General features: G+C 46.0%; 2 protein-coding genes across 2 annotated transcripts; one reads left to right on the top strand and one right to left on the bottom strand.

Moving 5' to 3' along the window:
• The first annotated feature begins 7,711 nt into the window (after window positions 1-7,711).
• LOC125554051 (pathogenesis-related thaumatin-like protein 3.5) lies at window positions 7,712-8,939 on the top strand. The gene is made up of 2 exons (XM_048717675.1): window positions 7,712-7,943; window positions 8,039-8,939. The coding sequence occupies exons 1-2, from the start codon at window positions 7,904-7,906 to the stop codon at window positions 8,779-8,781; spliced, it is 783 nt and encodes a 260-aa protein (XP_048573632.1). The 5' UTR covers window positions 7,712-7,903; the 3' UTR covers window positions 8,782-8,939.
• A 2,057-nt stretch (window positions 8,940-10,996) lies between these two features.
• LOC125554050 (calcium uniporter protein 2, mitochondrial-like) lies at window positions 10,997-12,321 on the bottom strand. The gene has a single exon (XM_048717674.1). It carries the CDS (start codon window positions 12,242-12,244, stop codon window positions 11,204-11,206), a length of 1,041 nt encoding a protein of 346 aa, XP_048573631.1. The 5' UTR covers window positions 12,245-12,321; the 3' UTR covers window positions 10,997-11,203.
• Between the last annotated feature and the right edge of the window lie 1,220 nt (window positions 12,322-13,541).

Raw genomic sequence — 13,541 nt, 5'->3', positions numbered from 1 at the left:
TTATGGGATGATGCATTACGGAACGAGTAAAGAAACTTGCCGGTAACAAGATTGAACTAGGTATTGAGATACCGACGATCGAATCTCGGGCAAGTAACATACCGATGACAAAGGGAACAATGTATGTTGTTGTGCGGTTTGACCGATAAAGATCTTCGTAGAATATGTAGGAACCAAAATGAGCATCCAGGTTTCGCTATTGGTTATTGACCAGAGTCATGTCTCTGTCATGTCTACATAGTTCTCAAACCCGTAGGGTCCGCACGCTTAAAGTTCTGTGACGATCGGTATTATGAGTTTGTATTTTTTTTATGTACCGAAGGTAGTTCGGAGTCCCGGATATGATCACGGACATGACAAGTAGTCTCAAAATGGTCGAGACATAAAAATTGATATATTGGAAGCCTACATTTGGACATGACGAGGATTTTACCGGAGTGCCGGAGGGGTTACCGGAACCCCCCGGGGGTTAATGGTCCTTGTTGGGCCCTAGTGGAGAGAGAGAGGGGGCCGGCCAAGGCAGGTCGCGCGCCCCCTCCCCCACTGGTCCGAATTGGACTAGGAAGGGGGGCGGCACCCCCCCTTTCCTTCTCCTTCTCCCCTTCCTTTCCCCCTCCTAGTAGGAGTAGGAAAGAGGGGAGTCCTACTCCTACTAGGAGGAGGACTCCTCCTCCTGGCGCGCCCTACAGGGCAGGCCGGCCTCCCCCCTTGCTCCTTTATATACGGGGGCGGGGGGCACCCTAGAACACACAAGTGATCATTGATCTCTCCCAGCCATGTGTGGCGCCCCTCTCCACCATAATCCACCTCGGTCATATTGTAGCGGTGCTTAGGCGAAGCCCTGCGTCGGTAGCTTCATCAACATCGTCACCATGCCATCGTGCTGACGAGACTCTCCCTCGAGCTCTACTGGACCGTGAGTTCGCGGGACGTCAGCGGGCTGAACGTGTGCTAAACGCGAAGGTGTCGTACGTTCAGTACTGAGGATCGATCGATCGTGAAGACGTACGACTACATCAACCGCGTTGTCATAACACTTCCGCTTAACGGTCTACGAGGGTACGTGGACAACACTCTCCCCTCTCGTTGCTATGCATCACCATGATCTTGCATGTGCGTAGAATTTTTTTTGAAATTACTACGTTCCCCGACAGATGCATCTCTCTATGTACCATCTATGCTGCTAATTTTGAAAGATTCTAGATGTTGCATGTGAAACTTACTACTGGTGCAGTTGTGTAATGGGGTAGCTGAGTGCTGAAACTATATCATGTTGTACTCCGATGTATTTCAATTATGAAATACTGCTTCCTTAATATGGAAATGAAATGTATTATGTGCTTAATATGAATGTCAATTCGAATAATAAATGGATTATTAATAATAGGGCAATTAGCCCGCTAATTGGGTTTTCCTATTGCGAACGGTTAATGAGAAAACACCGTGGATGATGACATCAGGCAACGCGCACAGTATTTAGGAATAAACTGTGTTGGATCAATGAACAATCACACACGACATTCTTTTGAAAACTGTTGGCATTATGCCACCTTGCGCAAACGTTTTCCTTGAAGTGACTGTGTGAGATGTATATACGAATGGAAACGTTTAGCGGTGACTGACTGTGTGGGATGTACTTGCGACCGGAAATGATTCCGCCTGTATAATTGTATTTTTAGCACTACTGTATGTATTTCTGGATTTGAGTGCTCGCCGGTCGCACACGACCTTATTTTGTCGAGCGTGTGTGCCAGGAGAGCATATCCTCGACGGTTTCTAGGTCGTGTGGGAAGGACCCCCCTATCGCCCACACTCGCTTGGCGACGGTTCTGAATGCCGTCGCGGAAAGGGGTTAAAACCGTTTGTTTAGCACCGACGCATACCCGTGTCAACTCAAACTTCATCGGATCCCAACAAACACACTGCAAAAAGTCATTATATCAAATAGATCTCCAAGAGACCATTGTATTGAGAATAAAAAGAGAGAAGAAATCATCTAGCTAGTGCCTACGGACTCGTAGGTCTATGGTGAACTATTCACAAATCATCGGAGATGCACCAATGAGGATGATGAAACCCTCCGTAATCGTGTTCCCCTCCGGCAGAGTGTCAGAATAGGTCTTTAAATTGGATCTCGTGGTTCTGAAATTTGCGGTGGCTGGAATTATGTTTTGTCGACTTCCCTAGGATTTCTGGAATATTTGGGTGTTTATAGAGCTGAGAGGCGATGGAGGAGACTCTCATGGGCCCCACAACCCATCAGGGCATGCCAGAGGCCTCTAGCGCGCCCTGGTGTCTTGTGGGCCCCACGGGCCTCCCCCAGGTGCTTTCTTGGCTCCTAAGTTGTCTTCTGGTCCAAAAAAATCTTCAAAAAATTTCGCTGTGTTTGGACTCCGTTTGATAGGGATATTCTACGAAGTAAAAAGCAAGCAAAAAACAACAACTCGCACTGGACACTATATTAATAGGGTTAGTCCAAAAAAGATATAAAATTACAATAAAATGATTGTAAAACATTTAAGAATGATAATATAACAACATGAAATAATTAAAAATTATAAATACATTGGAGATGTATCAATACGAGTCATCTCGAAACGATTTTTGGTATTTCAATAATTGTTGGGCTTCGACTAGAATGCTTTGAGGGACTTAAAATCACAAGGAATCCACAGAAGAAATAATGCACGCAAGTGGTCAAATGTCATTATGAATTCCACCACACCTTTGAAGCAAACAACAATAGGTTGAGCCCTTCTGCTCTTGCGATCGCTAAAGCATCATAGTGTTATCGACGGCGACCAATACCAACTTTGGACCAAAAGACCTTGAGCCGAACGATCAACATAATGGGGTGCTCCTATTCCATGCAACGCTAAGTGGGTCGGCCTAGTGTGGCATTGCGAGCGGCCAAACGTTTGACTTTATTTATTAAGTTTTCACCCGTTTTTTTATTCCGGCTTGGTTTTCTATTAAAATTTATAAATTATTTAAAAAGTTTTGGGAATTTCAAAATGCTCATGAATTTTAAAAAATGTTGGAGAATTTTTAAAACATGCCTGAATTTGAAAAATGTTTGTAAATTTCAAACAAAATAGTTTTTTAATAGAAATGTAAATTTTTCATCAATTTGAAAAAATATTCAGGATTTTAAAAACTACTACTATGAATTTTAAAATTGTCCACAAATTTAGAAAAAAATTCCTGGATTTCAAAAGAATTCATGAATTGAAAAATGTTCATAGTTTTAATAATGTTGCCATATTTTGATAAATATTCCCAACTTTGATAACTTATATGATTTTGAAATTATAAAAATAAAAAATATACAAAGTGAAAACGTAATCAAAGAGAAAATTAAAATCGAAATACAACCGAAAGAGAAAGGTCGGGAAAAATGTAAAAAAATACCAATTGAAGAAGGTTCTAGAATGTCCTCAAAATCGTAGGAAAAAAGAATAGGAAGCCTGTACGAGGACAACCCATATAGCTCGGGGTGGGGGTGGGCTGGGGGTATGCATTTGGTGGCCAAGTCCGGCTCACATGAAGACTTTATTTAGAGATAGAAAAAGTCCAAAACAAACATTAATTATACACGAAAGGTAAATCCAACCCCGAATCTTGATTCCCATAAATTAGCACTTTGAACTTGTAATCCCGATCAATTTTGTCCTTTTTCTATGCGTCATGTGTGAAAGTATAATGCTGTAAATTTTTCCCACATGCATTATATGTACATGTGTATGTGTATTAAGAAAAGGCAAAAAAGTTGCCCTGTATAAAATGTTATTTTAATGGTCTTGATAACACCCACACGTGTGGCATACTAGTCATCCACTCACAGATCATGTGTGGCGTGAGTAAGAGGCAGCTCACACGGGTTGTGTGTGGGCAAATATTGCAATTACCCACACGTGTGGACGCAGCTACTTCGTTTCACACGCCCAACAAGTATTGCTCATCTTCACCCCGCGCTTGTGGCACGAAGTAAATGTGCCCACACGTCCTGACACAGCTATGTTAGGTACCCACGGGATGATGATTTAGTTAACATCCGGGATGGCAGATGTAGTTATCCGGGATAGCAAATGTAGCTGTAAAAGCATGACAACTCTCTCTGTTTTGGTTAACTATAGTTGCCATGTCTAATTTATGGTAGTTGCAGCGTGTAATCAAACCATAGTTGCCGTGTGTGATTAACTACTTGCCACATATGGTCAAATAATAGTTGCCATGTGGGTTTACCTAGTTGCCACGTGTGATCCAACCATACTTGCCACGTATGGTTAATCACAGTTGTCATGTGTGTTTATCTGGTTGCCACGTACGCACAACTGCAGTTGCCGTCTAGTAACGAACCATAGTTATCATGTGTGTTTACCTAGTTGTCACGGATTACCATTCAACAACGTACGAGTGTTGTGTGGGCGAACACCTACACGCGCATGAACTAGGCGGTAGCTGTGTTGACAGAAACTAATTCGCCCACACAACGCAGTTGACAAACCACGTGTTGCGGAACGTGTGAGCGGAATTTCCTATTTGCCGCTCTTTGCGGACGAGCGCGTTAGGATGGGCCGGCCCGTTCAAACGTTAAAGCGAATCCGGTTTTGAGAATCTTCTAGGTAGTTCCCAGCCGGTTTTTCTGGTTTTGGGAACCTTCTAGAAGGTTCATGAACCGGTTTTTCTATTTCCCCCTTTACCCCTTTTTGTTTCTTTTCTTTTACTGTTTCTTTTTCTTTTTCGTTTTAATGTTCTTTTTTCTTTTTCTATTTTCTTTTTTTGTTTTTTCGTTTTTTATGTTTCTTTTTTTCCTGTTTTCTGTTTCTTTTTCATTTTTTGTTTTTCTCTTTTCATAGTTATATTATTATTTTTTCAATTTTTTGTGTTGCTCACAATTGTTCAAAACTTCACAAAATGTTCTCATTTTTCAAATTTTGTTCATGCTTTCAAAAAATTGTTCAAAACTTCACAAAATGTTCTCATTTTCAAATTTTGTTCATCCTTTCAAAAAAATTGTTCAAAACTTCACAAAATGTTCTCATTTTCAATTTTTGTTCCTGACTTGAAAAAATGTTCATGCTTTCAAAAAATTATTCAAAGTTAAATAAATGTTCTCATCTTCAAATTTTGTTTCTCTTTTATTTTTTTAGTTTCTTTTTCTTTTTTCTGTTTTTTCACAATTTCACAACTTTGCAAAATTTGTTTGCAAATTAAGAAAAATGTTCGTTTTTTCAATTTTTGTTCGTGAGTTTCAGTAAATGTTCCTTTTCAAATTTTGTTTGCATTTTTTTAGAAAATGTTCGTGTTTGAAATTTTTGTTCGTGAGTTTCGTAAAATGTTCCCATTTCAAAAATTTGTGCACATATTTCAAATTTTGTTCGGGAGTTTTAAAGAATGTTCACATATTTCATACGAACTTAACTTTTTCTCTCAAACATAACGTTCGCATACAAAATTTTGTTCTCTAAATTCAAAAAATGTTCGGGATTTTAAAAAATGTTCATTTTATCAAAACTTTGTTCAAGTGTTTTAGTTGTTCTTCTAGCATTCAGAAAACGCGAACAATTTTTGAATTTTAAATTTTTTTGAACATATCCAATGTTTAAGGTTTCTAGGTGGGGGTGTTAGATATGTAGTAGATGATCTTTTAAAGTACCCGCGTTACATATGACCGAAGGAGGTAGTTAGCTCGCCTGGTTAGCGACAAGAGTATACTTTTTTTTTTACTGGAACATCGTGCATTCCAATTACCAAGGACCAACCAGATCGGTGGTCACAACACGAGTTACAATATCAGGGAGATTTGAAAAGCCAAACAAATTGGTTCCCATAGGCACCACTACAGCCTAAAGCAGCCAGTTCATGGGCTGGGGCATTACAAGCGCGTGGACAGTGGTAGACATTCCACTTAATAAAACCGAACTGGAGCAGGTATTTGAGCTCGCGAAAGATGGCACCCAGTGGGGATCGATCAAGAGTTCCAGAATTGATGGCCTGCACAGGAGCTAAGCAATCAGTCTCAAAAACAACACGACCCATGCCATGGTCTTCAGCAAACCGGACCGCATGCAGCAGGGCAGAAGCTTCAGCATGAAGAGCATCGGACACGTTTTCCAACACGCCGGCGGCCGCGAAGAGGACGTCTCCAGCATGGTCCCGAGCAATGCACCCCCAGCCACCAGGTTGTGACAGGGCCCTAAAAGCTGCATCAATGTTGATTTTAACCACATCCAGAGCTGGCTTGACCCATTTCTGAATCCTCTGCACTCTTGGTTGTACAGGTTTTGCATTGTATTCCCGCCATTCAGTGACATGTCTGGTAACTGAAGACTGAAACTCCTCCGCTGATGCTCTGTTTTGGTTATGATTCGCTTTGTTCCTCTCTGTCCACCACAACCACATGAGGCAAATTGCTCTTAGTTTTACATCCTCGGGTATACGAAAGAGCTCCTCCAGCAGCCGGCGAGATGTTTGGCATTCAAGCAGGCTTTGACGAACACCCTCCAGACCACAAGCACTCCAGATTTTCTTTACCTCTTTGCAGCGCAGAAACAAGTGCCCTCCGTCCTCCGGCAGACGATGGCACACCACGCAACTTGTGTCCAGTTCAACTCCAATGTGCTCCACGTTTCGCAGCAAAGGGTGACTATTGTGTGCCAATCTCCACATGAAGTGATGTACCTTCCCGGGGCAATTCACTTGCCAGAGGTGCCGCCACATTTTCTTTTCCTCCTCCCGCCCCGACGAGCATTCACCAGTTTGCCGCTGGCATTGGCGCCGAAGAAGGTTGACATGAATCCTATATGCTGAGCGGACAGATAATAACCCCTTCCTGTCAAACTGCCATGCCACGAAGTCCTCATGATGTTCAAAGATGGGAATCGACAAGATCACATTTGCATCCTCCTGACAGAAAGTTTGCCTAACCAGCTGAGTATCCCAAGAGTTAGTGTATGGATCAATCAACTCCGCAACCCTAGTCAGCAGGGTGCTTCCCCTCCTCGTTCTTGGGTACCTGACCGCACCAGAAGGAAGCCATGGGTCCTGCCAGATCCTAATATTGTCGCCATTACCAACTCACCACACCATCCCCTCCTTAATGACCTCTACTCCCTGAAGGATGCTCCGCCAAACATAGCTTATGCCAGGAGCAATTGTAGCAGAAAGAATGTCACCGTCCGGATAATACTTGGCTTGTAGGACACGAGCGACAAGAGTATACTAGCTCCAGGTGCAGCGATCGATCCCCCGCTCCGCGTTATAATTTTATAGGTGATCATTTTGCTGTTTCGTCGCGACGATGGGCCGGCCCATTCGGGGGGCTGAATCTGTGCGGCGCGTGCGAATCGGACGCAAAGAGCGGCGCATAGGAGGTCTCCGTGTGAGCAGATGAGCTGTAGGCTTTTTTTGTCTATGGCGGACATGCTGGGCCGAGATGAGCTGAAGGCCTGCAACTAATCTGCTCTAAATGTGTCTAGAAAAAATAATCTGCTCTAAATTGAAATCTGTTACTTTCGCAAAAAGAAAAGCATTGGAATCCGTTACGCCTTTTACCGTACACAAATTGTCACGGATTTCTCGCCTGAACTAAAGCACCACTACCAGCACCGCTACGGCACCTAAACTCGCGCGTACGTGGGCGATGGCACGAGGTGGACACGACACCAGGCGTTAGTCGTGCGTCCCTCCAAACTCTCAACGAACTCCGATATCTCCTCCCGAGTTCCCACCTAATGGCCTCCTCACCCCGTCACGTCTGTACAAAGCGTAGTAGTATCTGCCGAATCACTTCACTAATTTTCCAGCTGCAGCTCCCACACCTTCCGTCCAAGCGATCGATCGTCCGCTCCGCCGCCTGTCCAACGAGCTCCTCCTAGCTCGATCGAGGCCCGCCATTGCCATGGACGCCGCACGGATCGCGTCCCTTCTGCTCCTCCTCGGTACGCCTGCGAGTTCTTGGTTAGACGAAGTTCATCAGGTTGTTGCTGCATTCGCGCTGACGTACGTGTGTCTGCATGGTAACGTCTCCGCGCAGGGGTCGTTTGGTCACGCGCACAGCCCGGCGCCGAGGCGGCCGGCACGACGGTCTTCACGCTGCGCAACAACTGCACCTTCACGATCTGGCCGGCCACATTGTCCGGCAACAGCGCCGCCGCCGTCGGGGGCGGCGGCTTCGAGCTCGCGCCGGGCGCCAACGTGTCGTTCCCCGGCCCGACGGGCTGGTCCGGCCGGCTCTGGGCGCGCACCGGCTGCGTCGCCGCGGCCTCCGGCGCGTCCCTCGCCTGCGCCACGGGCGACTGCGGCGGCGCCGTGAGCTGCGCCCTCGGCGGCGCGCCCCCCGTCACGCTCGCCGAGTTCACCCTCGGGGGCGCCGACGGCAAGGACTTCTACGACGTGAGCCTGGTGGACGGGTACAACGTGGGCATCGGCGTGGCGGCCACGGGCGCCAGGGTGAACTCCTCGACGTGCGGCTACGCCGGGTGCGTGGGCGACGTGAACGCGCTGTGCCCCGCGGAGCTGCAGGTGGCCGGCAAGGAAGGGGAGCAGGAGGGGAGGACGGTGGCGTGCCGGAGCGCGTGCGAGGCGTTCGGGACGGCCGAGTACTGCTGCACGGGCGCGCACGGCGGGCCGGACAGCTGCGGGCCGACCAAGTACTCGAGGCTGTTCAAGGCGGCGTGCCCCGCCGCCTACAGCTACGCCTACGACGATCCCACCAGCACCTTCACCTGCGGCGCCGGAGCGCAGTACCTCATCACCTTTTGCCCCGCGCAGCAGTAGTCCGGCCGTTCGATTTTGGCTAGCAGTGTCGTTCGCTCATCGTTATGGTGTCTCGATTTTGGTTAGTATCGTTCATCCGAATTACTTACTAGATGTTTATTGGTTTGGTCGTGTCAATATGTATGCTTTTGATTCATTAATTTAATTTCTAAGAGAAAGATGTATGCTTTTGATTCATCTGGACTTTGCACAAAATAGATGAATTTATTTGTCACATGGTTTGATGATTTTTTCCCTCATGGTCTTTTTTTTTTTTGAGTGGTTCCTCATGGTCCAGTGCACTGCTTTTTTTAGACAAGTCTAGTGCACTGCTTCCAGAGATTTTTGTGCTTGTATAAATCCTGGGAAGAGAAGTTGGCACATGAACAAAACGAACGGGACGGGCCATCTCAGTCCATTCAACAAGGAAAAGGTCCAAAATAAATCTTTAACTTGTACACGAAAGCTAAATCAAACCATGAACTCAGAATCTCAGAAATCAGCACACCAAACTCTCTGATCCCGATTTATTTTAAATCTTGAGGGTATTTAACTGGTATTATTCGCTAATGTGGCAAGGATAGTTGACGAGCTGGCTAGACATTAGGACGAATTGCGCTGGCCCATTAACGCAGTTGCTCGCACGCTCATTCATTCTATTTTATTTCCATTTTCATGATGATAATTTCTTCTTTTACATTTTCTTAATGAAAATAAACATTTTTTTTACGAACGCACTTGTCTTCTACCAGCCAACCACAACTCAGGTAACGAACGGCTGCGCTAATTTTCGTGCCGAAACGTTAGACGAGAGATTATATGGGAAGGATGGATTTTTAGGAGCGATCAAAAATTTGAAGCGGCCACAAAAATTGAGCTTGACAATACTTGAACTCAGTACGACGCACTCATAAACGCCTCACCTAACCAATCCGAATGAAGGCTGCTAACGAGTATATTCAGCGTGTACTTGTGTATAAGAACAGAAATGAGCGTTCATATATGAAAACCTTTTTGGAATTTTCCGAAACATTTCATAAAAAACAGTAAACAATTTGGAAATACCGAATATGTATTTTAAACGCAAATAACTTACGAAATTCCAAAACATTTTTTTGAAAAATGTGAGACGGTAACATTTTGCCAAATGCACATTTTACATTTTCTTAATGACAATAAACAATTTTTAAAAAAATCTTCACTTTTTAAAATTTATTCCGATCTTTTTAAAATGTTTATATTTCAAATAGTATTCACCTCAAAATTGATTGTGTTTTCAAAAAAAAATTGTGTTTTAAAAAGTATTCAGTATTTTTAAAAGTGTTCGCATTTTGGAAAAAACAGAGATTTTAAAATTGTTCGGGCCAGCACAGTTTTAATTTGTTTGCCCTTAAACAATCTCTCAAATCTCGACGCTGTTGTGTGTGGGTAAATAGTCAGGCCTCACATTACAGTGTCAACAGTTAATGCTTTTAGTTTTTTTTAACATGGTATAGACGTAAGCGCTCATATAAACGCGCATACACTCATTCCTATAAACGCACATACACACAACGTACCCCTATGAGCACCTTCGAGAGACTGAGCCGACATATCATCTTAAAATTTTACGAAGTCACTGTAGACACCTCATAGTCGACGGGAACGTCTCTTCCCACTGAAAGCGTATCGTTGGAATTCCTGAAATAAATCCAGAAGTTCAGCAGCGGCAGATCTTAAGTTCCATTCATGTAGAACTTTTTACTTCGCGTCTGTTGGGCTGGCCTAGTCGCGACCGCTGTCGACAATCCCTTTCGGGGTTTTTTTTTGCGTGTTATGAAAGAAACGAACGGTCTCCGTCTGTTCTTTTGGTATTTTTACTTTGCATGTTACGAAAAAACAAACTATTTTCGTTTGTTGGGCCGGCCCAGTCGTGACTAAAGTCAACAATTCTGGGATTAGACAATCTCTGTTTGGCACGTTGTCAAGGTTTAAAATAGACCAGGATTAAAAAGTTTGATGTGCTAATTTTTGGAATTGCAAGTTCAGGGTTCGATTTAGCTTTCGTCTATAAGTTGAAGGTTTGTTTTGAACTTTTTTCTTCCAACAACGTGTACACGAGTTGTGACAGGCTGACAGCCCAAAACAGAGATGTTAAAAAAAAAAAACCAAAACAGAGATGTTCGCGGAGTGCGTTCCTGTTTTCTTTTGAAACGTGCACGTTCACCTTTTTGAACATACAAAATGTTCGACCCAGTTTTCACGATAAAATGGTGAATTTTACCATCACTATATACAAGTTATAAACAAACTCAAACATCGGTGATTTTTCTGTGCCATGGACCCTCAATCGGTGAATCATGATAAGCACTCTACTACACGTCTCAAGCTAGTTTTTTCTTTCCATTTTGCGACTACGTCTCAAACTAGTTAGCCTGTACCAGAGTTCCCTAGAAGAACGGCGCTACTGATGTGCGTGCGTGGCGTGCCTGAACACGTCGGCATCGCACTCGCCGCCGTGATCGCTTTGTGCCACAGAACCGGAGCCGGACACGCCGCGCCGCTCCCCTTGCTTCAGCGCGTTGTACCGGGCGACGTCGAACTGGCGGGCGCGCATGAGGCGGCGCTGCCTCGCCGCGAAGCGGCTCCGGTAGAAGCCCTCGAAGGAGGGTTCCGTCGCCGTCCGCATGAAGAAGGTGTAGCCGGACATGAAGTAGATGGAGGTGACGTAGAAGCACACGGGCTCCATCACGTCCCACGACAGCTCCCAGAAGGTGAGCCGCATGAACCCCAGCGTCTGCGCCGCCAGCAGGCCCAGCCCGCACCACAGCTCCCGCCGCGTCTGCGCCGCCGCCTTGGCGTCGATGGCCGCCTTCTGCCGCTCCAGCGCCCGCAGCTCCCGCGTGCGCGCCTCGACGTCGTCGCCCGCGGCCGGCGCCGGCAGCATGCTCCCGATCGCCTTTGCCACCTGGTCGGGGCGGAGGAAGACGGCGTCGGCGAGGACGATGACGGCGCCGGCCTCGTCGAGCGCCCCGGCGAGCCTGCGCCCGCCCTCCGCGCCGCCCGCAATGTCGACGCAGAGCGCGGCGTACTCTGACCTGGACACGACGCTCTCGGGGTTGGCCCTCAGCGTGGCGCGCGCCGCCTCCATCTCCGCCGCCCTCGCCACCTTCCTCGCCTCCTGCAGCGTCACGCCCGCCTCCCCGGGCCTCCACGGCACGGCAGCAGGCGGCGGCGTGAGCCCGTCGACGAGGCGGTTGAACAGCTGGTCGCCGACGGGGAAGGCGGGGAAGCAGTGGTGCGGGAGCGGGACGGAGACGGTGGAGTAGCGGGCGGTGGCCGGGCGCGGCCGTAGGAATGCGAGCGTGGGGCAGTCCTCCACCGCCGGCAGCGTCCGCCTCGCCGGGAGGATGGGAGGTGGGGGCTTGGGCACCGCGGCGGCAGAGCTGGCGGCCGCGATCTTGGCTGCCCATATGCTCCGTGCAATGGTTCTGCGGAACGCCATTTTTCTTGGAGGCACGAGCTTTCCCGGCTTTGTGGTACGTGACAGAGACGAGAGCTCGAGCTCGGATGTTTGTTTGGTGGGTGGGTCGGAATGGGGGGACGGGGCGGGGTATTTATACCGGGCGAGTGTGACGCGGCGGATAGAGCCGCGTTTTACCAGCCGAAATCCAGGCAATTAAAAACGGGGATTGAATGTGGCGCTGACCTGGATTCATCGGCCAATCAGGCGTGCGGTTTAGGCTGGTTGTAATAGGAGTATTATATACTAGTATCATGCATATGATACTAGTGTATGATACTACCTTCCTAACGCATAATATCATATACTATTAGTATCATGTACTCCTTCCATTCGGAATTACTTGTCATGAAAATTGATATATCTAAAACTAAAATAGGTCTAGATACATTCATTTTTGCGACAAGTAATTCTGAATAGAGGAAGTAGCACTCTATTTATTGTCATGCATAACATATATTAGCATAGTATTTATTATGATACAGTATCATGATATGATACTCAACCTTATTTTTCTTCATTTAAGTTTATGACACCTCATCAAGATTGTCTAGTTAGTATGCATGATACTAACTATGATATTATTATCACGACTAGCCTTAGCGAGAGCTGGAGACATGTGGTAGTAGTGCTGACCAATTTAGATGGCGACGACACGTACGGTGTGAGTCCGTTGCTCGCTCGGTCAGGTCGTGCAAAAATGTGACCAACGCGTTAGGCAAAACCGCGAACTGCAAGTTGGTTTAGTCCGTTTTTCTTTTCTTGGAAACCCGGCCAGCTCGGCACGCAAGTCAGATGGAGCATTTCAAACAAACATAACATACCACCTTATTCAGCTTGTTGCTTATCTTGCTGCGAGGAGATATTACCGTCACGCTTACGGAAAGAAGGAAGTAGTAACCGTGCACGTGTTTCCGCCATAGTTTAGAAACAAAAATGAAAACGGGAATGAAGACGTGAGGCCGTTAGCTCCGGAGTTGGAAAAAGAACAAACATCTGTTTTTCATTTATTACAGTTACTAAAAAAATGTTTTGCTCCATGTGTTTCTTACTGTCTTGTTGGCATGGGAAAAAAATGTGATGACTTTAAGAAAAAACTATTGTGTATATTAGATCAAACATATTGCAAACGCATATAAATGACAATGGGATTTCTTTTAAAATTAAACATTGTGTTTTTTTGCAAATAAAACATGCACATATCAAGAGCAAAAGACATGGTAAACCTACATGTGGTTGGATGGTTAGGACGACGGTGGTATCCTTAGCCCACCAGGGT

The sequence above is a fragment of the Triticum urartu genome, chromosome 4 (genome assembly GCF_003073215.2).
Source record: "Triticum urartu cultivar G1812 chromosome 4, Tu2.1, whole genome shotgun sequence".
Classification (NCBI taxonomy): domain Eukaryota; kingdom Viridiplantae; phylum Streptophyta; class Magnoliopsida; order Poales; family Poaceae; genus Triticum; species Triticum urartu.
Note: the sequence above shows the minus strand (reverse complement) of the source record. Positions and strands in the feature narration are given on the sequence as shown.